Consider the following 17,144-nt stretch of genomic DNA (forward strand, 5'->3'; position numbering starts at 1 on the left):
AAACATTTCCTTCACTGTAAGTTCCTCCTTGCTACACGTGCTACATTCATATGGCTGGAATCATCAGCATGATTTCCAGAGGCAATTTGGACATAAAACCAAATGCATCTTTAGTATTTATGGATACATCATTTATTGTTATTGCTACTTACGCGGCCATGTTCAAATTTGCCTTCAGGTCTGCTTGCAATGATGCAGCAGGTGTAACCCTGATTTTAAAATGTTGTCAGAATTCCTATCTAAATACATTCTCTTTCTCACCAAAACATAAAAGTGAAACTGATAAAAACTGATAATGAAGACAGACAATGTTTTAAAAGAATACATTTCAATTAAGAATACATCTAACTAAGAATACATTTAAATAAGAATACATTTAACTGTATATAATGAAATTACATATATTTAATTTAATGACAGATTAAACAAATAACATAAAAAGTAGTTCACATGACATAATTAAATATAACCCACCTGTAACCCATTGTGTGCCTTCACCTGTAACCCATTGTGTGCCCTCACCTGTGTCCCATTATGTGCCCTCACCTGTTTCGCATTGTGCGATTGCAAGTGTTTCTTGCTATGTCTAGCGCGAGTTTGAGGTGAATATCTCCTGTGGCTCTCAAGTCGCTTTTGTGTCGCGTTGCTTTCAAGCATCGCCTCTCGCTGCTAGGGCGTAGTTCCTCTGATAGCTACACTTTTAGTAGCTTCTTTTGTTTATGGCCTTTTGCCCTGGATTTGTATCTTCTGTGTTTTTGGATTACCACTGTATGGAAATATCCCCGTTGGAGCTAATAAACAAACCATTGTGAACAACATCCTGCTATTGGGTCCTCACTAGCTCATTTGACTAAAGTGCTGGTTAGCGGAACCAGCGACTTGGGTTCAATCCCTGAGAGAAGCCTGAACTGACTTATTATCATGAAGAAATGATCTTTTATGTAAATAATAAGTATAATATTACAAGATTTAGGTGTTTTATAACTTAATGTCATAACTTCATATACCTACAACAACCCCCACAAGTCAGTTTGCAAAGCACCAGGCTAGGTGCCATTGATGTGGCTCCTGGCCTTTTGTCTAAGTTGATGAGCCATCAGACATGGTTCCTGGCTTTTGTGTGTCTTGGAGCCAGAGCTATTAGACTCTGATTGTTGGCTTTTGTCTACAGCCTCGACAAGATGGCTGAAGCAAAGACATTAGCATCCATACCTGGTATGACCATATATGGCCCTTGGTCAAACTAGACTTCCCCTTTGACCTCCAGACACACCCATCCCCTCCCCTACACACATACGTTAATTTTACAGTATAAATGTATGTACATCTCTGTAATGTATGAAAAGAAGGAGAAAGAAGACCAACCCGTTAGCAGCAGACGTGCCTAGTGCATGCTCGTGCTGTGTTGCGCTGACCGTGGCTAGTGGCTGAATAAACACATTCTTTCACTAAGCCGTCTTCCACAAGTCTGTTATTCTGAAGAAGCTAACTTGAACCTAGCCTGGGCCTTCGACGATTTTGCCGAAGAAAAGCAGATTCTTTCACTATGTACATATAAAATGTTATATTGGATATGTCCGTCACACAACAAGATGGGATACAACTGGTTCAAACTATCACCTTGTCTGAACTTTTAGAAAACAGTGTCACTTATGAGAGTGTGTTCCAGCCCTCTTGATTTAATACCAACTAAGTTTTTACTTAAAGTAAATAAATCTGCCAGGCCTAAACATTACAGGCTATACAAATACAGATTTTGCCGGATTTCAGAAATGTTAACTTGACAGGTGTTGGCACTGATGAGAAAGCATATGATAGTCAAATAACCTGATTTTATGACTCAACATTAAGATAAATCATGACTAGAACCGATTTTAAATCCATTTTACCAGTTTATTCAGCTGTATATAAGTGATGACATGCTGCGCCATAAACGTCTTAACCAAGGATATCAAATTGTAGCTTATGTTATCAACGCTATGTGGACATTTTCAGAAACAAAATCAGTCGTTGCATCGGACTGCTGAGATATAAGGGCGAAAATAGAACAGACAGACACTTAAGGGTCAATCAGACATTAATATTCATAATCATTGATCTTATGGAAACCGCACAGACCTGTCCGCTAACCACTCCCCTCGAGGACTAGGTTTATAAGACGCCGCTGGTGCTGGAGTTCAGTAGAAGCCAAAGAGAAGTAACAGTGTCAACCAGTCTTAACAAGGTCATAGAAAGGGTATTTATGAAAGCCTGCCTCAATATCTGCAAGCACAATAGGTGAAGAAATATGTGGTTTAAAAAAAAATGTAGTTAGTTAAGAGGAAGATTAGTTAAGAGGTAGAATATAGAAGTACTAACTGAATAAGAATTACTGTATTTTATCTGTCTACATACATTTTAAAGTCTTTGCTCTAAGTGTGTTTGAAGGGAATGTTGGCTAAATATATAATTTCTCTTCAGTTCTCTTTTGAAAGATGCAGACGCTTTTTATCGTAAGCATCTTATTCACAGCCTGTTGTGCTGTTCCTCAAGGTAAAGAAAATAAATTAATTTAAGTTCTTGTATAACCAAAAGTTAAACTACATATATTATATCAAGTGTAACACATACCCAGAGGTAGCCTGACGATGTCATACTCATAATTCTAGTCAGAATATGAGTCTGATATCACTCCATTGGGCTGTGATTATGGGGCGTGTTTCAACCGAACCAGGAGAAAAAATGCCTCTTCGCTCAATTGGTTACCTACAACCAATCAGAACAACGTAGTATGTGACCAGGGGCAGCTGATACATTACACTTTTACCGGATCCCGTAGGAAGGAAGGCAAAAACATCTTTTCGATTGACAAATGCCTTAATCGCGTTTCTCTGTTCCTCTTTCAAAATTAATGCACTGTCAATGTCTAAATGGACTCGAATCTATACATTTCAGCTCTCCAGCGGCAGCCATGTTTGTTGAAAACGAATTCAACTCGTGTGTTGGTGACGTGGTTGGTTACGTTACTGTTGATCATCTGTCCATCATCGTATAAAGCCCGCCTTAACAATTTGATTGGTATGGCCGATATCGAGCCGCAGATAATTTCTCCTCAATGGAGTAATGCCAGACCGAACTTCCCAACCAAAACATTTGTGGGCGGGGCTAAGTTCGGTCTGGTATCCAGGCTAACCCAGAGGTGTAAAAAGTACTGAAATGTTGTACTCAAGTAAAAGTACAATTACTTTGATGAAATTTTACTTAAGTACAAGTAAAATTACCCATCTAAAAATCTACTCAAGTAAAAGTAAAAAGTAGTTCATTTAAAATGTACTTTAAGTAAAAGTTACTTAGTTACTTTCAACAACTTGATGGGGGCCGCTCCTATATAGTGCAAAAAAGGACAAGGGGTCATAAATCCAATACAAAAACTAGTTATTTTTTATTAAAGGAGAATCTTTAGAAATATAAGTGCAATGACATTAAACATGTCAAACATTAAACATGTCAACACAACATTTAAGAACTTTTGGGAGGACATGTCAAGACATGACAGCTAAAATAAAAAGTTAAAATACCGCTGCCCCACTTAAACTTTGGTTACTTTACTTGTGTCCACCTTTAGAGCATTAGTCTACAAACTTCTTGTTGAGTTTGAGCAGCAGCTGATTTTCAAGATGAGTAGAGTTCATCCAGGCTAGCTTTGCATTGAACAGCAATCCAGCACAGCTGAAGAGTCGCTCGCAGGCGGCCGAGGCAGGTAGGCCAGTATTGAGTTTCAGGGACAGTTTTTTGATATTCTGAAAGGCGTTCAGCAGATCCATATTGACTGCGACACAGGCTAGGTACCCTTCTAACTCCCCAGTACCTTCTGACCTTCTGGACTTCATTGAGGAAAATAAATCATCTTCATCTGATGAATGTTGTCCAACTTGCTCCAGCCTCCAACATCCGGTCAAGGTGTTGTCTGACATAGACTAGACCTGTAGAATGACAAACAACATTTCTGACAATTAAGTATTGAGCTGCCATCAAGATTCAAGAGTGCATCATAACACAGAAATAGCTATAAATAGCTACTTGAGATGACAGACCTACAGTATACAGAATTATAGCATTATTTTCTATTTCTACATGCATCACAATTCATAATCCTCAATTCTTGCTAACCGGGACCCCTTAGCATGAACATGAAAGACGTGCACGTTGCAAAGCCACCACTTATCGTTATCAATATCTGACTAAACATCGTGATAAATTGCAGATAACGACATACACATTGACTTGTCCAACTGTCTGAAAACGATGGTGTGCGCATTCACATTGTTCTGTTTCAAGGCATGGGAGGCAGCCAAATGATTAGCCTAATATCAGTTTATGTGGTGTATTTCATTGCTGATGACTGATCTGCAGTTTATAACACAATATGAGAGACTGAACATAATAATTCTATGACCTGAAACGAATGGAAGACAGGAATGGTATTATTAGTCTATTGGATGACCGCTGTCGACGTTAGCATACTCAGGTCGGTTGCAAGTGCTAGCCAAAATTAGGCTACAACCTACTAGTGCCATGAAACGCATATTTTGCTTAATGGAGCAAAGCTAACTAAATGACAAAAACGCTGTCTGAACTACTAATGGAAAGGGACAAATACTGTACTTACCAACACATGCTTGCGCAGATTTGAAGATGAATTTGTATAAGCAGAAAGTTCTGACTGACGGATTAGGCACAGTTTACACAGCATATAGCTGTTGCCTCTTTTACGTTGGAAGGCAAACTGCTTGCTGAGATGTGGCCACGGGTTTTCTTCATCTTCTTTAATTTCAACTGGCGGAAAGTTCGGTGCTTCAGCTTGTTGGTGGTCCGCAGCTTGTTGGTAGTCCGCACTATCATCTTCCTCCATATCTATCTCTCGTGACTCGGCACCGTACTGGCGCCTTGCATCGACTCCATCATCCACTCTATGCAGCATCCACCACTGCAGTGAGCATTGTGGTGCGCGATTCCTGCCTTGAACTATGTTTTTTTTTTTTTACTCAGTAACGGATGTAATTTCCAATGTAGCGAAGTACAATACTTCAGTCAAAATCTACTTAAGTAAAAGTAGAATTACCGATTTAAAAAACTACTTAAAAATTACAAAGGACACAAAAAAACTACTCAATTACAGTAACGTGATTAAAAGTAATTTGTTACTTTACACCTCTGCACATACCTTAAAATATTAATCAGAATACATCACTATAACAAACTCCTGATCAGATCACTATTTCCCAATCACTGTTATCTGAACAGATCTATCAGGGAAAATGTTCACCTTTCCAGTGGAGTCCAATACTGCTCGTGTCACACTCCTACCATCACGAGTAAACTTCAAATCCGTAACAGTCTGCCTCAGGTTGGTGTTGGTCTATATCAGGGGTTCTCAAACTTTTGCAAGCTGGGCCCCCCCAAAGCTGGTTAGGGGTAGTTGGGGCCCCCCCAGCGCGCGGCCCGCCGCCACCACCCTCAACTACACCACCATATATAGATAGATAGATAGATAGATAGATAGATAGCATATTGTTATTGATAGGCCTGACATGTCAAGGTTAGGCTATTGTTAGGCCCGTACAGACAATTATTATAACTATTATTATTATTATTATTGTTATTATTATTATCAGTAATAGTAGGCCTATTAGTAGGCTATTCATTATTATCACCATCATTATGTTATTATTATTATAATTAATGATTATCGACCAATTATTATTATTGTATTATTATCATAATAATAATAATTAGTGTTATTATTGCTATCATTTGGATACTGTTATTATTATGGGCCTCTTGTGATCTTTACAAAAAAAATCCTACAGGTCTGTCAATGTGAGACATGAGCCTGCTTTGCACTGCAAAGGTTCTCAAATCTTGGGGCAATGTTTGACAAACATATCCTCAGGTCATCCTCGATCTGTGCGCGGTTGCGGTATTTAGTTTTGAGCGCAGTCAGTCTTGAAAAGCCTGCCTGGCACAAATATGTCGACGCGAAAAGGAGGAGCATTTTTAAGGCTATGTCGCAAAGCTGATCATTGCTATCCAGAATGACGAAATAGGGGAGATGCTTAAGTCTACTGTCACTCTTCAGCTGCTCTTTCATGTCTATTGACAGCTCGTCTGCTGAGCAGAGAAATGGATCCCGAACTTAGGCGAATGAACGGTAGTCCTCTTTGAAATAGGACCCAAACTGATTTCTGATATTCGGCGTGATACAATGTCATTTGACATAAGTATTGCGCTGAGTTTAGCTCCTATTCTACACGTCTTGCGCGGCCGGCAAAATCAGTGTTTCGGCAATTGTATGGGGTTGGCCAAGCTTAACAATTCTATGAGCAACTACATAAGATGCCTCCAGACACTGCTTGGAGATGGTGGTTCGTTGTTGCTGGAGGCCATCACGTTCATGTTTAAAGAAGTCCACAGGCTTCTCTTTCTGACTTTTACGAATCAGAAACGCGTCCATAGTTGTGTTTGTTTGCTGATACAGTGTGTGTGAAGTTAATAAAGTTCTAATTTCAACGTCGTGTTCTTGTATGTGTGGTTGTGAACGACACGAATAATGGATAAGGCTGTGCTAGGCAATGATTCCTAACCAAACTAACTGTACACAATGTAGACAGGGACAGCACAAAATAGTATTCAAGTGCTGGTGTTTTATTTGTTGCAACACGGTGGATGATACAAAAATGTAAAGGTAGGTGTTAAGGAGAAAAGGGCTAGCTGCAGTTGGAAGAAGGTAGCTAGCTAGGCTAGCTCTCGGGGCTACGAGCTTTTTCAAAAGACTGTGGAGCAAATTACTCCTTAGAATAGGCTACGAATAGACCTACTGCAAGCGCAGTAAGGTATTACTAAGGAAGGAGTGAGTCTTTAAAAAGACTGTTTATAAAGCAATGAATATCTGAATGATACAGGAAACAAGAGAAATTGAACCAACTCTGCAGAGTGTCGTCTCAGGGTGAGCGCTTACCTATGCCTGCGGGTTTTTTTTCGTACTCGGAAACTTAGGTGCAACTCGCGTTAAATTATGATAAAACTCCGTTTTGATTGGTGGATCAGGAGCAAAACCGTATTTGATTTGTTTGGGTCAGTCCAGCCCCTTGCATTTCGCTACTGAGGGAGCTTTCACTAACCAGTGACAGGTCGGCGGTAGTTTTTTTTTTTTCTCCGTCTGTGACATCGCGCCCCCCCTGGAGAGTGTTTGCACGCCCCCCACTTTGAGAACCACTGGTCTATATGCATGGTTGGCTTTTGTCTTTAGTTGTGGAACATGGCATGTAATGGCTGAGAATTGGTGCTATTCTTTGTATTTATTTAATTATTATTATTACTTGTCCCCTTGATATGTTCCTTTATGAACAACTATGGACACTTGCAGGTACTTGCAAGCAATCTTCTTTTCTCTTTATTTCAGGCTCCATACCATAGAACTTATATTGTCTATATTAGCTTCCACTCATATTAGCATGTATCCAACAGTACACTACAAAATACTTACATGATGAACGGCATGCTTTTTGTTTTCTTTGTAGGTACCTTACCGAACTTACTCGACACTACGCTCTCTTTTCGATGGCATCCCGTAGCAGTGACAATGACTTCCTGATCTTCAAAACCGCAAATAAAGGCCATTTCGATGTGTGGACACGTGGCCAAGCCTCTGGTTTTAGGGGCCTACCAGATGAGCCAAACACCTGGTACTCGAGCTGCAGCACTTGGGAATCCAACTCTGGATTGGCTCAGATCTGGATCAATGGGAATCCAAGCACCAGGAAGGTTGGATTCAAAGGTAATCTGGATGGAGCCCCAAGCATAGTACTGGGACAAGAGCAAGACTCTGTGGGTGGAGGGTTTGCTGCTGGAGAGTCATTCGTAGGGATGATCACTGATGTCCTCATGTGGGACTATGCCCTCTCTGCTTGTGAGATCCAACAGTTTACTAGCGACCTGCATTTCATCCCTGGAGATGTCATCAACTGGAGGGCGCTTGATTTTACCATCACTGGGGATGTTGTAGTTGAGGACAATCAGATATATGGCTGTTTTTCGTAGTCAGTGATGATGACTTGATGCACATACAAAAATCAGCATAACTATACAAATAAAAAAATAGATATGCTATCATTAAGCACCTGGTCTGTGGTATCGTGATTATCTGGTTCATATAGATACTATTGCAATACCACCCCACTCCATCAGGAGGTACAGTTAACCCTGGAGGTCAAGACATTGACAGTAGATTAAGCAGATACCTAACCTGAGTGATGTACGTTATCTACAACCTCTGCGAGTTCTTATATTAAATACTGAACATGATCATCTGGATTGAATCCTCATTTAATGGAAACTACGTTATCACATATTGGCGACGAGGATACTGGATGGAGGAGAAAAGTGCCTGATTAAAGTCGGATGCGTCGGGATGACCGCAGGTGGCAGACGGTAGGAACGTGCAAAGTGCTATTGGACTGGAGGTAACGAGCAAAACGGAAAGATGACTACGATGATGATAGGCACCCTGTCAACTTTTGATGCAAAAGAGCAGACTTGGGAAGAGTACTGCGAGGTTCTCGATCAGTTTTTTGAAGCTAATGGGATCGATGATGGAGAGAAACAGAGGGCTATCCTAATCAGTGTGGTCGGTCCAGCAACGTACAAGCTCATGAGAAACCTGGTGAGTCCAGATAAGCCATCTTCGAAAACATTCGATCAGTTAAAACAAGTAATGAAAGAGCACTTCAATCCTAAACCAAGCGAAATGGTGCAGAGATATGTGTTTGACTCGCGTTCACGTCAGCCTACGGAATCTGTGAGTGCATATGTAGCGGAGCTCAGACGACTAGCTCATGACTGTAACTTTGGCACTACACTGGAGCAAAGGTTAAGAGATCGTCTTGTGTGCGGTATGAATGACGACCGGATTCAAAGACGTCTGCTCTCCGAAATAGACCTGACGTTTGAAAAAGCATTTAAGATAGCAGTAGCTGCAGAAACTGCAAGTAAAAATGCCCAAGACCTACAAAAGGCGGCCGTAGCATGTAACAGCATGAAAACGGAGGGAAAAGAGACAAGAGGAGAATGGAGAAACAAAGAGAGAGATTGTTATCGTTGTCACGGAAGGCACAGTGCAGCCGAATGTAAATTTAAAGATGCCAAGTGTCATTTTTGTGGGAGAGTAGGGCACATCGCTAAGGCTTGTAGGAATAAAAGTAAAGATGATGCCCGTCCCAGTGAAACCAAAGCACACAGAGCAGAGCGGCGCGCACGCCCTCAACCCCGTCCACACAGGTCACACAACGTGTGTGAGAGACAAAATGATGACGATAGCTCTGATGACGAAGAAGCATTCACACTGGCATGCCTGAATACAGAAACTTCCATGCAGAGAATTAAACCATTCGAAGTCAACATGGAAGTGAATAAAAAGAAAGTAAACTTTGAAATAGACACAGGATGCAGTGTGAGCATTATGAATGAAAAGAAATTCAATGAGATGTGGGAAGAAAATAAACGCCCCAAATTAAATGAAAGTAAAATGTCTCTGAAGTCATACACTGGAGAGAAAATCAAAGTAGTGGGAGTTTCTGAAGTAAAAGTGAACTATGCTCAGCAAATGAAGACATTGCCCCTAGTGGTGGTGAAGGGCACTGGACCTAGCTTGTTAGGTAGAGGCTGGCTGGAGGCTTTGAAGCTCAAGTGGGATGAAATCAAACATGTAAAAACAGATGCACATGAGCTACAGGAAGTACTGTCAAAGCATGAGGATGTTTTCAAAAAAGAACTAGGCATGTTAAAAGGCATGAAGGCAACAATCCGTGTGTCTGCGGAGCCCGTCCAAAGTTCTATAGGCCCCGCTCAGTTCCGTATGCCATGAGGGCGAAAGTAGAAGAGGAGATAGATAGGCTCCTGAAAGAGGGCATCATAACACCTGTCAAGTACGCTGAGTGGGCGGCACCAATTGTTCCTGTGTTGAAGCCGGACGGCTCCATTAGAATATGTGGCGATTACAAACTAACAGTAAACAGCGCCTCCTCACTAGAGCAATACCCTATTCCTCGTGTAGAAGACCTGTTCAATACACTGGCAAGAGGGACACGGTTCTCCAAACTTGATTTAAGCCACGCCTATCAGCAGATCGTGATGGAGGATGACTCCAAGAAATACCTAACGATAAACACACACAGAGGCCTTTTCACCTACAATAGGCTCCCGTTCGGAGTCTCATCTGCTCCAGCCATATTTCAGAGAACAATGGAGAGTTTGTTACAAGGCCTGCCCAGAGTAGCTGTTTACCTTGACGACATTTTACTGACTGGAAGAGACACTGTAGAGCATCTGAGCACGCTGGATGAGGTACTCAGACGACTGAAAGAGGCAGGACTGCGACTGCGCAGAAGCAAGTGTGCATTCTTGCAAGACCAGGTTGAGTACTTGGGTCACAAGATTGATGCTGAAGGCCTGCACCCAGTGCAAAGCAAGGTAACAGCCATCGAGGAAGCTCCACCTCCAACCACAGTGACTGAGCTGAAAGCATATCTTGGCCTTTTAAACTACTATAACAAGTTCCTTCCTAATCTCGCCACACGCCTAGCACCATTACACAGATTGTTAAGAAAAGACATTCAGTGGACTTGGAAGAAAGAACAAGAAGATGCGTTTTGTTTGTCTAAACAGCTGCTGAAATCAGCAAAAGTCCTGGCTCACTATTCAGCAGACAAAGAACTTGTGCTGGCATGCGACGCCTCACCGTACGGAGTCGGCGCCGTGCTGTCACACATCATGGAAGACGGAAGTGAAAAGCCCATAGGCTTCATGTCACGCACATTGACACCAGCTGAAAAGCGTTACTCACAGCTCGACAAGGAGGGGTTAGCCATCATATTCGGAATCAAGCGATTTCACAAGTATATCTATGGACGAAGATTCACGATCAGCACTGATCACAAGCCATTGATCTCGCTTTTCCATGAAAAGAAGCCGGTGCCACAGATGGGGTCACCAAGAGTGCAACGGTGGGCAATACTTCTGAGAGCGTACGAGTACAATATGGTGTACAAGCCAGGCAAAGACCACGCAAACGCAGACGCATTGAGCAGGCTACCACTGCCACACACTGAAGAGGAGGATGACACAGGACAGGTCCTCATGCTGGATGTGGTGGAAGACCCACCAATCACAACAGCCCAAGTGAAGCAGTGGACTGCGAAAGATGAAATATTATCACAAGTGCTGTTGTGGTGTTTGAATGGCTGGCCAAAAGAGGTGGCTTCAATGTTCAAGGCCTACAGCCAGAGAAGGCTTGAACTCAGTGTCAGAGATGGATGTGTGCTCTGGGGAGCGAGAGTGGTTGTTCCAAAGAAGGGGAGGGCCACCCTTTTAAAACATCTACACTACACACACCCAGGCATCTCCAGGATGAAGGGCTTGGCACGTTCATACATGTGGTGGCCAGGTATGGATGCTGACATAGAAAGAGAAGTACAGTCCTGCCACACATGCCAGGAAAACAGAAAGGCTCCAGCTGCAGCTCCTCTCCATCCCTGGGAGTGGCCAGAGACACCCTGGAGTAGATTGCATGTTGATTATGCCGGCCCTCACTTAGGCAGGATGTTTCTTATCGTTATCGATGCACATTCAAAATGGCTTGATGTGTATCCAACAAGTAATGCAACAAGCCAAGTCACCATTGAAAAACTCAGACAGTGCTTTAGCACACATGGCCTGCCTCAGACAATAGTATCGGACAATGGCACATGCTTCACAAGCCAAGAGTTCGAATCATTCCTGAAACAGAATGGTATACAGCACATAACATCTGCACCCTTTCACCCGGCATCAAATGGCCTAGCCGAAAGAGCCGTGCAAACGTTCAAACAAGGAATTAAGAAAACAAAAGGAGATACTTTGGAAACAAAAATAGCAAGATTTCTGTTCAATTACAGGATTACACCCCAAAGTACAACTGGCTTGTCTCCAGCTGAAATGCTGATGTCTAGGAGACTGCGTTCCACACTGGATCTTCTGCTGCCCGATGTGAAGTCAAAGATTCAAAAGAAACAACTCAAACAGAAAGCACAACATGACTTACACAGCAAATGGAGAAGCTTCTCTCCTGGTGACGACGTGTACATCCGAAACTATGGTCACGGACCAAGGTGGGTCCCAGCCGTCATTGAGATGAACACAGGGCCTGTCTCCTACACAGTGCAGACAGGAGATGGACGCGTCATGAGACGTCACGTGGACCAGATCCGTAAACGTCACGCTTCGATGACAGAGACATCCATGCCGGACATGATACTGGAGCCCATGAGTCTTCAGGTTCCAGAGAACGCAGCGGAGGCTTTGACCAGAGACTCTGCTGTTCCAGCGTCAGTGGGAGGAGAAGGAAGTGAGCCCACTGAAACAGCCCAGGTTCACCCTCCAGCTGATCCACCAGACGCGAGTGCAGACTCACCACCGGTGCTGCGACGCTCTGAGCGCACAAAAAAGACTCCAACTCATCTGAGAGACTTTGTGAAATAGGAGTGAGCTCCCTTAAGCAAGAGCAAGAATGCGCTCTGGGACTCACTGGAAGGATGGTAGTCCACCCACCTTCCTAGTTATTGTTTTCTGATGTTTGTAAAAAAACAAAACAATGCACAACACCTGTAAACATTGCCATTGATGTATAGGCTAATTATTCTTCTCAGTTAAAAGTTTACATCTGAACACTATTTTAAGATAGTCAATAGTGTTATGATTTTATGTAGATTATTTTGATAGTTAAAGCATACAGGATGGTTTGTCAGAATGTTACTGTCTATAGTATATAGTGAGCAGTTAAGGTAACAGTTAATGTTGAAGCTCACCAGAGTAGTTTACTCTTAAGGGGGGAGGAATGTGGTATCGTGATTATCTGGTTCATATAGATACTATTGCAATACCACCCCACTCCATCAGGAGGTACAGTTAACCCTGGAGGTCAAGACATTGACAGTAGATTAAGCAGATACCTAACCTGAGTGATGTACGTTATCTACAACCTCTGCGAGTTCTTATATTAAATACTGAACATGATCATCTGGATTGAATCCTCATTTAATGGAAACTACGTTATCACAGGTCAATTTTCTGGGTTCTGGAATGTTCTAGCAATAAAAAAAATCTGAGTACTTTGCGTATGTCAACTTTCTTCCCCTTGTCCTACATGACATGCTTTAGTTCTGCTGTGTGCATACTCAGTAGCTACAGTTCAATGACAACGTATGAGTTGAACTGTAATCACAGGGTTACAGGTGGAGCATACTACTGAGGAAGAGCTGGATGAAAACACCACTCTCACTCGACAAGAACACCGTTTCTTAACACTGAATTGAAACAAAAAGAGGTGAAACGGGGTGAAAGATAGCGTTTGACAAAAATGTGCTTACTACATTCAAACAATACCAATACCAATTGTCAACTTGCTTGGCAGGTCTTTAACAGGTCTATTGCCGGCTCCAAAGGGATTTAAGAGGCAGGCTAGTGACCCCCAGTGGATGGAGTGTGTATTCTTAATGAGCTTTAATCTGCCGTAAATCAAATACAATTTCAAGAAACTTTAATTGGAAGATAACGCTGTATAGTGTTTTTGTATTTATTTTAATAGATGGAGCAGCTGGGTCCGTGTACTTTGCGGCCAACGGATTTTCGTTTTGAAATGAGAAAACCAAAATCGGGAAACGATTTTTGTGTTGTGACCCGGACGCATGAAAAAGCACGGAGGGGAGGCAAACAGTACCTCTGCCTCAATGAAGGGGGCGTGCCAGAGCCCACCGGTTGGGTTTATGCTGGTTCTGCCGTTGCTCTTCTACATCCTGAATGCAGGGCTCTCAAGTGTCACGCATTGAGCGTGACAGTCACTCATTTCGGTTTTTAGTCACGCACTCCCGCCACACATCGTATTTCTCACGCTGAAAAAAAACTCTAGGCTATTTAATGTGCCGCAGCGCGCAAACATGACCTGGCCGCGCTGCCCTCACCATTGAGGAATCAAGCACGTCTCCCTGAATCCCCTGGAGTTCTGCCGTGAGGTGCCACTTATCAGCCAATCAAAAAAAAAAAGAAATGGGCTACCCAATAGCCAATCAGAAAAAAAACTTATCTTTTGTATCTGTTGTATCTTGGTAAAATGTAATCCAGCAACTAATGAAAATAAAGCATCCTGAAATTGCGCGCGATTGATCTTCCGAAAGTTTCGTTCACCTGAGGAAACCACTGAAGCTCCGAGCATCAGTCTTCTATAAGGAGTAAGTCGTCTCCTGTTTTAATGTTACAGCCTGCCTTTTCACTATAGCTTTGACTCCGAACTTTGTTAATAGGCTATAATAAATTTGAGTAGGCCTATTAAAAATATATATAGCTTATAAATCGAACGAATATTGGGCAACCCTTAATATTCAATGGGCATTATTTTTTGTAAATGTGTTTGCAGACAGACAGACAGACAGACAGACAGACAGGCAGGCAGGCAGGCAGGCAGAAAAAAAAAAAAAAACACAAAAGAGTGTTCCAAGTTTAACTGGCTGAATTGTGCTGACTGCTGCGGCCAGCAGGGGCGCGCTGGAAGGCAGAGACAGAAAAGCTTACAGCACCTGGTATTCCCAGGCGGTCTCCCATCCAAGTACTAACCAGGCCCGAAGCTGGGGCACACTCGCACACCATGAGGGGGGAAGAAAGGAAAAAGGGGGGAAGAAGAAAAGAGAGGAAAAAAGAGAGAAAAAAGGAAAAAGGAGAGAAAAAAAGAAGGAAGGGATTTTGTATGGCCTAATCCTCCGTGACTAAAGTTTTTTAATGTTGATGTACATCATAAATTATTTTTAAAACATTAAACTTCTGTTTTTATATACATTACTATGAGCGCTGAGGTTTCAGGTTCGAGTCCCACCGTTGGCAGAAATTGAGGTTTGCATTATTTCATGCAAAGCTCATTTTCATTATTGGAAATCACAATTTGTTTGCATTTTACCTTTTATTAACCTTATATTAGTGAGATATGGATAATTCTACATTGAATATTTCAATACATATATGCATTTATGAGAGAAGAGTTGACCCCAAAGTTCCCGGTTCGAGTCCCACTGTTAGCAGAAATGTAGGTGTGCATTATTTACTGCAAAGTTCAATTTTATTACTGGAAATCACAATTTTTTGCATATTACTTTTAATTTACCTTATATTAGTGAGATATTTATAAATCTACATTGAATATTTCAATGCAAGTTCATGTACAGTTATGTGTGAGGTACTTTAATTGTTTCACAAAATATTTGTGTTCCAGTTAATACATCCTTCTATTCACAAAAGAACAATGTATAAATCTTTGTTGTAAACAAACTTTTATATGCAATAACAAATTCAACAACAACAACTATAGCATAATATATATATACAATATAATAATATATATCAGAAAACATATACAGAACTATATACAGAAAGTGTGAAACTGGGAGGGAAAGGGGTTGAGGGGCACTAAGCCAGTGTCCATGCCTCTGGGAGGGGGGGACAATTTATTAATTTATTTTTCATGCATTTTTTTATATCCTCCAACCACTGCTCCTTGGGTACAGCCTCTACAGAGGGGCAGTATATAATGCCCTTGTACTGGCTGTGTCCAGTCTCCGCTGTCCTGAACTGCCCGCATTTCTTGCACGTGTTGCGCAGAACACTGCAGGTCCGTTTTCGGACTGGAGCCGGAATGGCAGAGGAGAGGCTGGCACCCAGAGCCTGTGGAGCAGCACCCAGCACAGGCCCCTGTGAGGTCACTGGACCCAGCATGAACAGCTGAGGGCCCGAGGGTGGAGCAGGGAAGAGTTCTCGCTGGGGGCACGAGTTCACAGCCGCTGGTGCGACGGCGGACGATACCTTCCTCTTCACCTGTGCCTGGCCCGCGGTGCTGCCAGCCCGGGGGTACTGGTGAACTGGGCCTGGTTGGGGGGGAGGGGTGCAGATGATGGGCACACATTAGCAGGGAGGAGAGGGTCAGTCGCACAGACAAGTGGCTTGGCAAGTCCAGTCCTTGCACCACCACGTTGCCCTGCCTCTACACCCTCTTGTTGTGCCACTGTACCAGGTTGGGTGGTGTGGCTCACGTCTACCAGCTGCAGGGTGGTCTGCTGCATAACAGCCCCATTGTCTAGAATGTGCCGCCTGATCCTCCTGTAGTCATTCAGGATGAGATCCCATCTGGACAGAGAGAGAGAACACAGCAGCCCGTGAGAAAAGACAAAAACATGAGTGTGAATATGTATGACAGGGCACAGAGGGAAAGTAGTACGACAATAAATGTTCCTGACCTGCTGGTTGGTGAGGGCCAGAGAGAGCTGGTGCCTCAGCTCCACCAGATACTCTGCCATGCTGTCAACTCGGTCCATGCCTGGCACCCCAGAGTCATCCACAGCCTGAGAAAGAAAAAAAAACATAAAAACTGATGAGTGACAAATTTAGTAAACAGATGTGGGACAAAAAGCAGATACAGTGATTTTACTTCTTTACACACAAGTATGAATTTACATAACCCAGGCTCATCAGGAGAGGCTGGGACACCTGTGTGCAGCATGGAGGCAGCAGCAGTCAGGTCCCCCACCCACCAGTTCCTGCAGCAGCCGCTCAATAAGGCTGATGGCGGCCTCCACGCCGCATGTCCTCCTGCAGCAGTACTGGCTCAACTCCCTCCTACTTATTCTCCTGTCCACCAGAAGATCAGTAAGGGCTAGCACCCCTTCCTGCCTGAGCTGCTCCCTCGTCATCTGCCGCAACAGAGCGAGGTCCCCTGCATCCCACTCAAAGGGGCATGCAGACAGGCAGCCCATGAAGGTGTGGTAGAGCATTGGTGGTGGTTCTGCCGACAGCCAGCCTCCTCATGAAGTGCCAGGTGTACCTGGTCTGCAGCTTATTCGCCCCCTCACTCACGCAGCGGCCACAGTCCACGTATAGCAGGACTGGGGGTGGAACAGCTGCTTGGTGGTACCGCTCCATCACTCCATCCTGTCCAGTCCCAGCCCCTCCTGCACTGTCACGACACTGGTCAGGATCTAACCAACCTCGTTGCCAATGGAGGTCACCCAAAGAGCTGTCCCCCTGCCACGGCCAGT

At 43.2% G+C, this 17,144-nt stretch overlaps 1 protein-coding gene and 1 pseudogene across 1 annotated transcript; both read left to right on the top strand.

Moving 5' to 3' along the window:
• Positions 1–2,192: 2,192 nt before the first annotated feature.
• Positions 2,193–8,123, top strand: LOC105911518 (mucosal pentraxin-like). Its single transcript, XM_031579312.2, has 4 exons — positions 2,193–2,236; positions 2,461–2,532; positions 5,284–5,386; positions 7,560–8,123. Exons 2-4 carry the CDS (start codon positions 2,475–2,477, stop codon positions 8,077–8,079), a joined length of 681 nt encoding a protein of 226 aa, XP_031435172.1. The 5' UTR covers positions 2,193–2,236; positions 2,461–2,474; the 3' UTR covers positions 8,080–8,123.
• Positions 8,124–8,125: 2 nt separating this feature from the next.
• LOC105899347 lies at positions 8,126–13,086 on the top strand (annotated as a pseudogene).
• The last annotated feature ends 4,058 nt before the right edge of the window (positions 13,087–17,144 follow it).

Source organism: Clupea harengus, chromosome 13 (genome assembly GCF_900700415.2).
Source record: "Clupea harengus chromosome 13, Ch_v2.0.2, whole genome shotgun sequence".
In the NCBI taxonomy this organism is placed as follows: domain Eukaryota; kingdom Metazoa; phylum Chordata; class Actinopteri; order Clupeiformes; family Clupeidae; genus Clupea; species Clupea harengus.

Coding starts and splice junctions, on each gene's coding strand:
- LOC105911518 (XM_031579312.2), top strand. CDS start 2,475: ATGCAGACGCTTTTTATCGTAAGCATCTTATTCACAGCCTGTTGTGCT. Junction 2,533..5,283: donor CTGTTGTGCTGTTCCTCAAG/GTAAAGAAAATA, acceptor TTATCTGAACAG/ATCTATCAGGGAAAATGTTC. Junction 5,387..7,559: donor TCCGTAACAGTCTGCCTCAG/GTTGGTGTTGGT, acceptor TTTTCTTTGTAG/GTACCTTACCGAACTTACTC.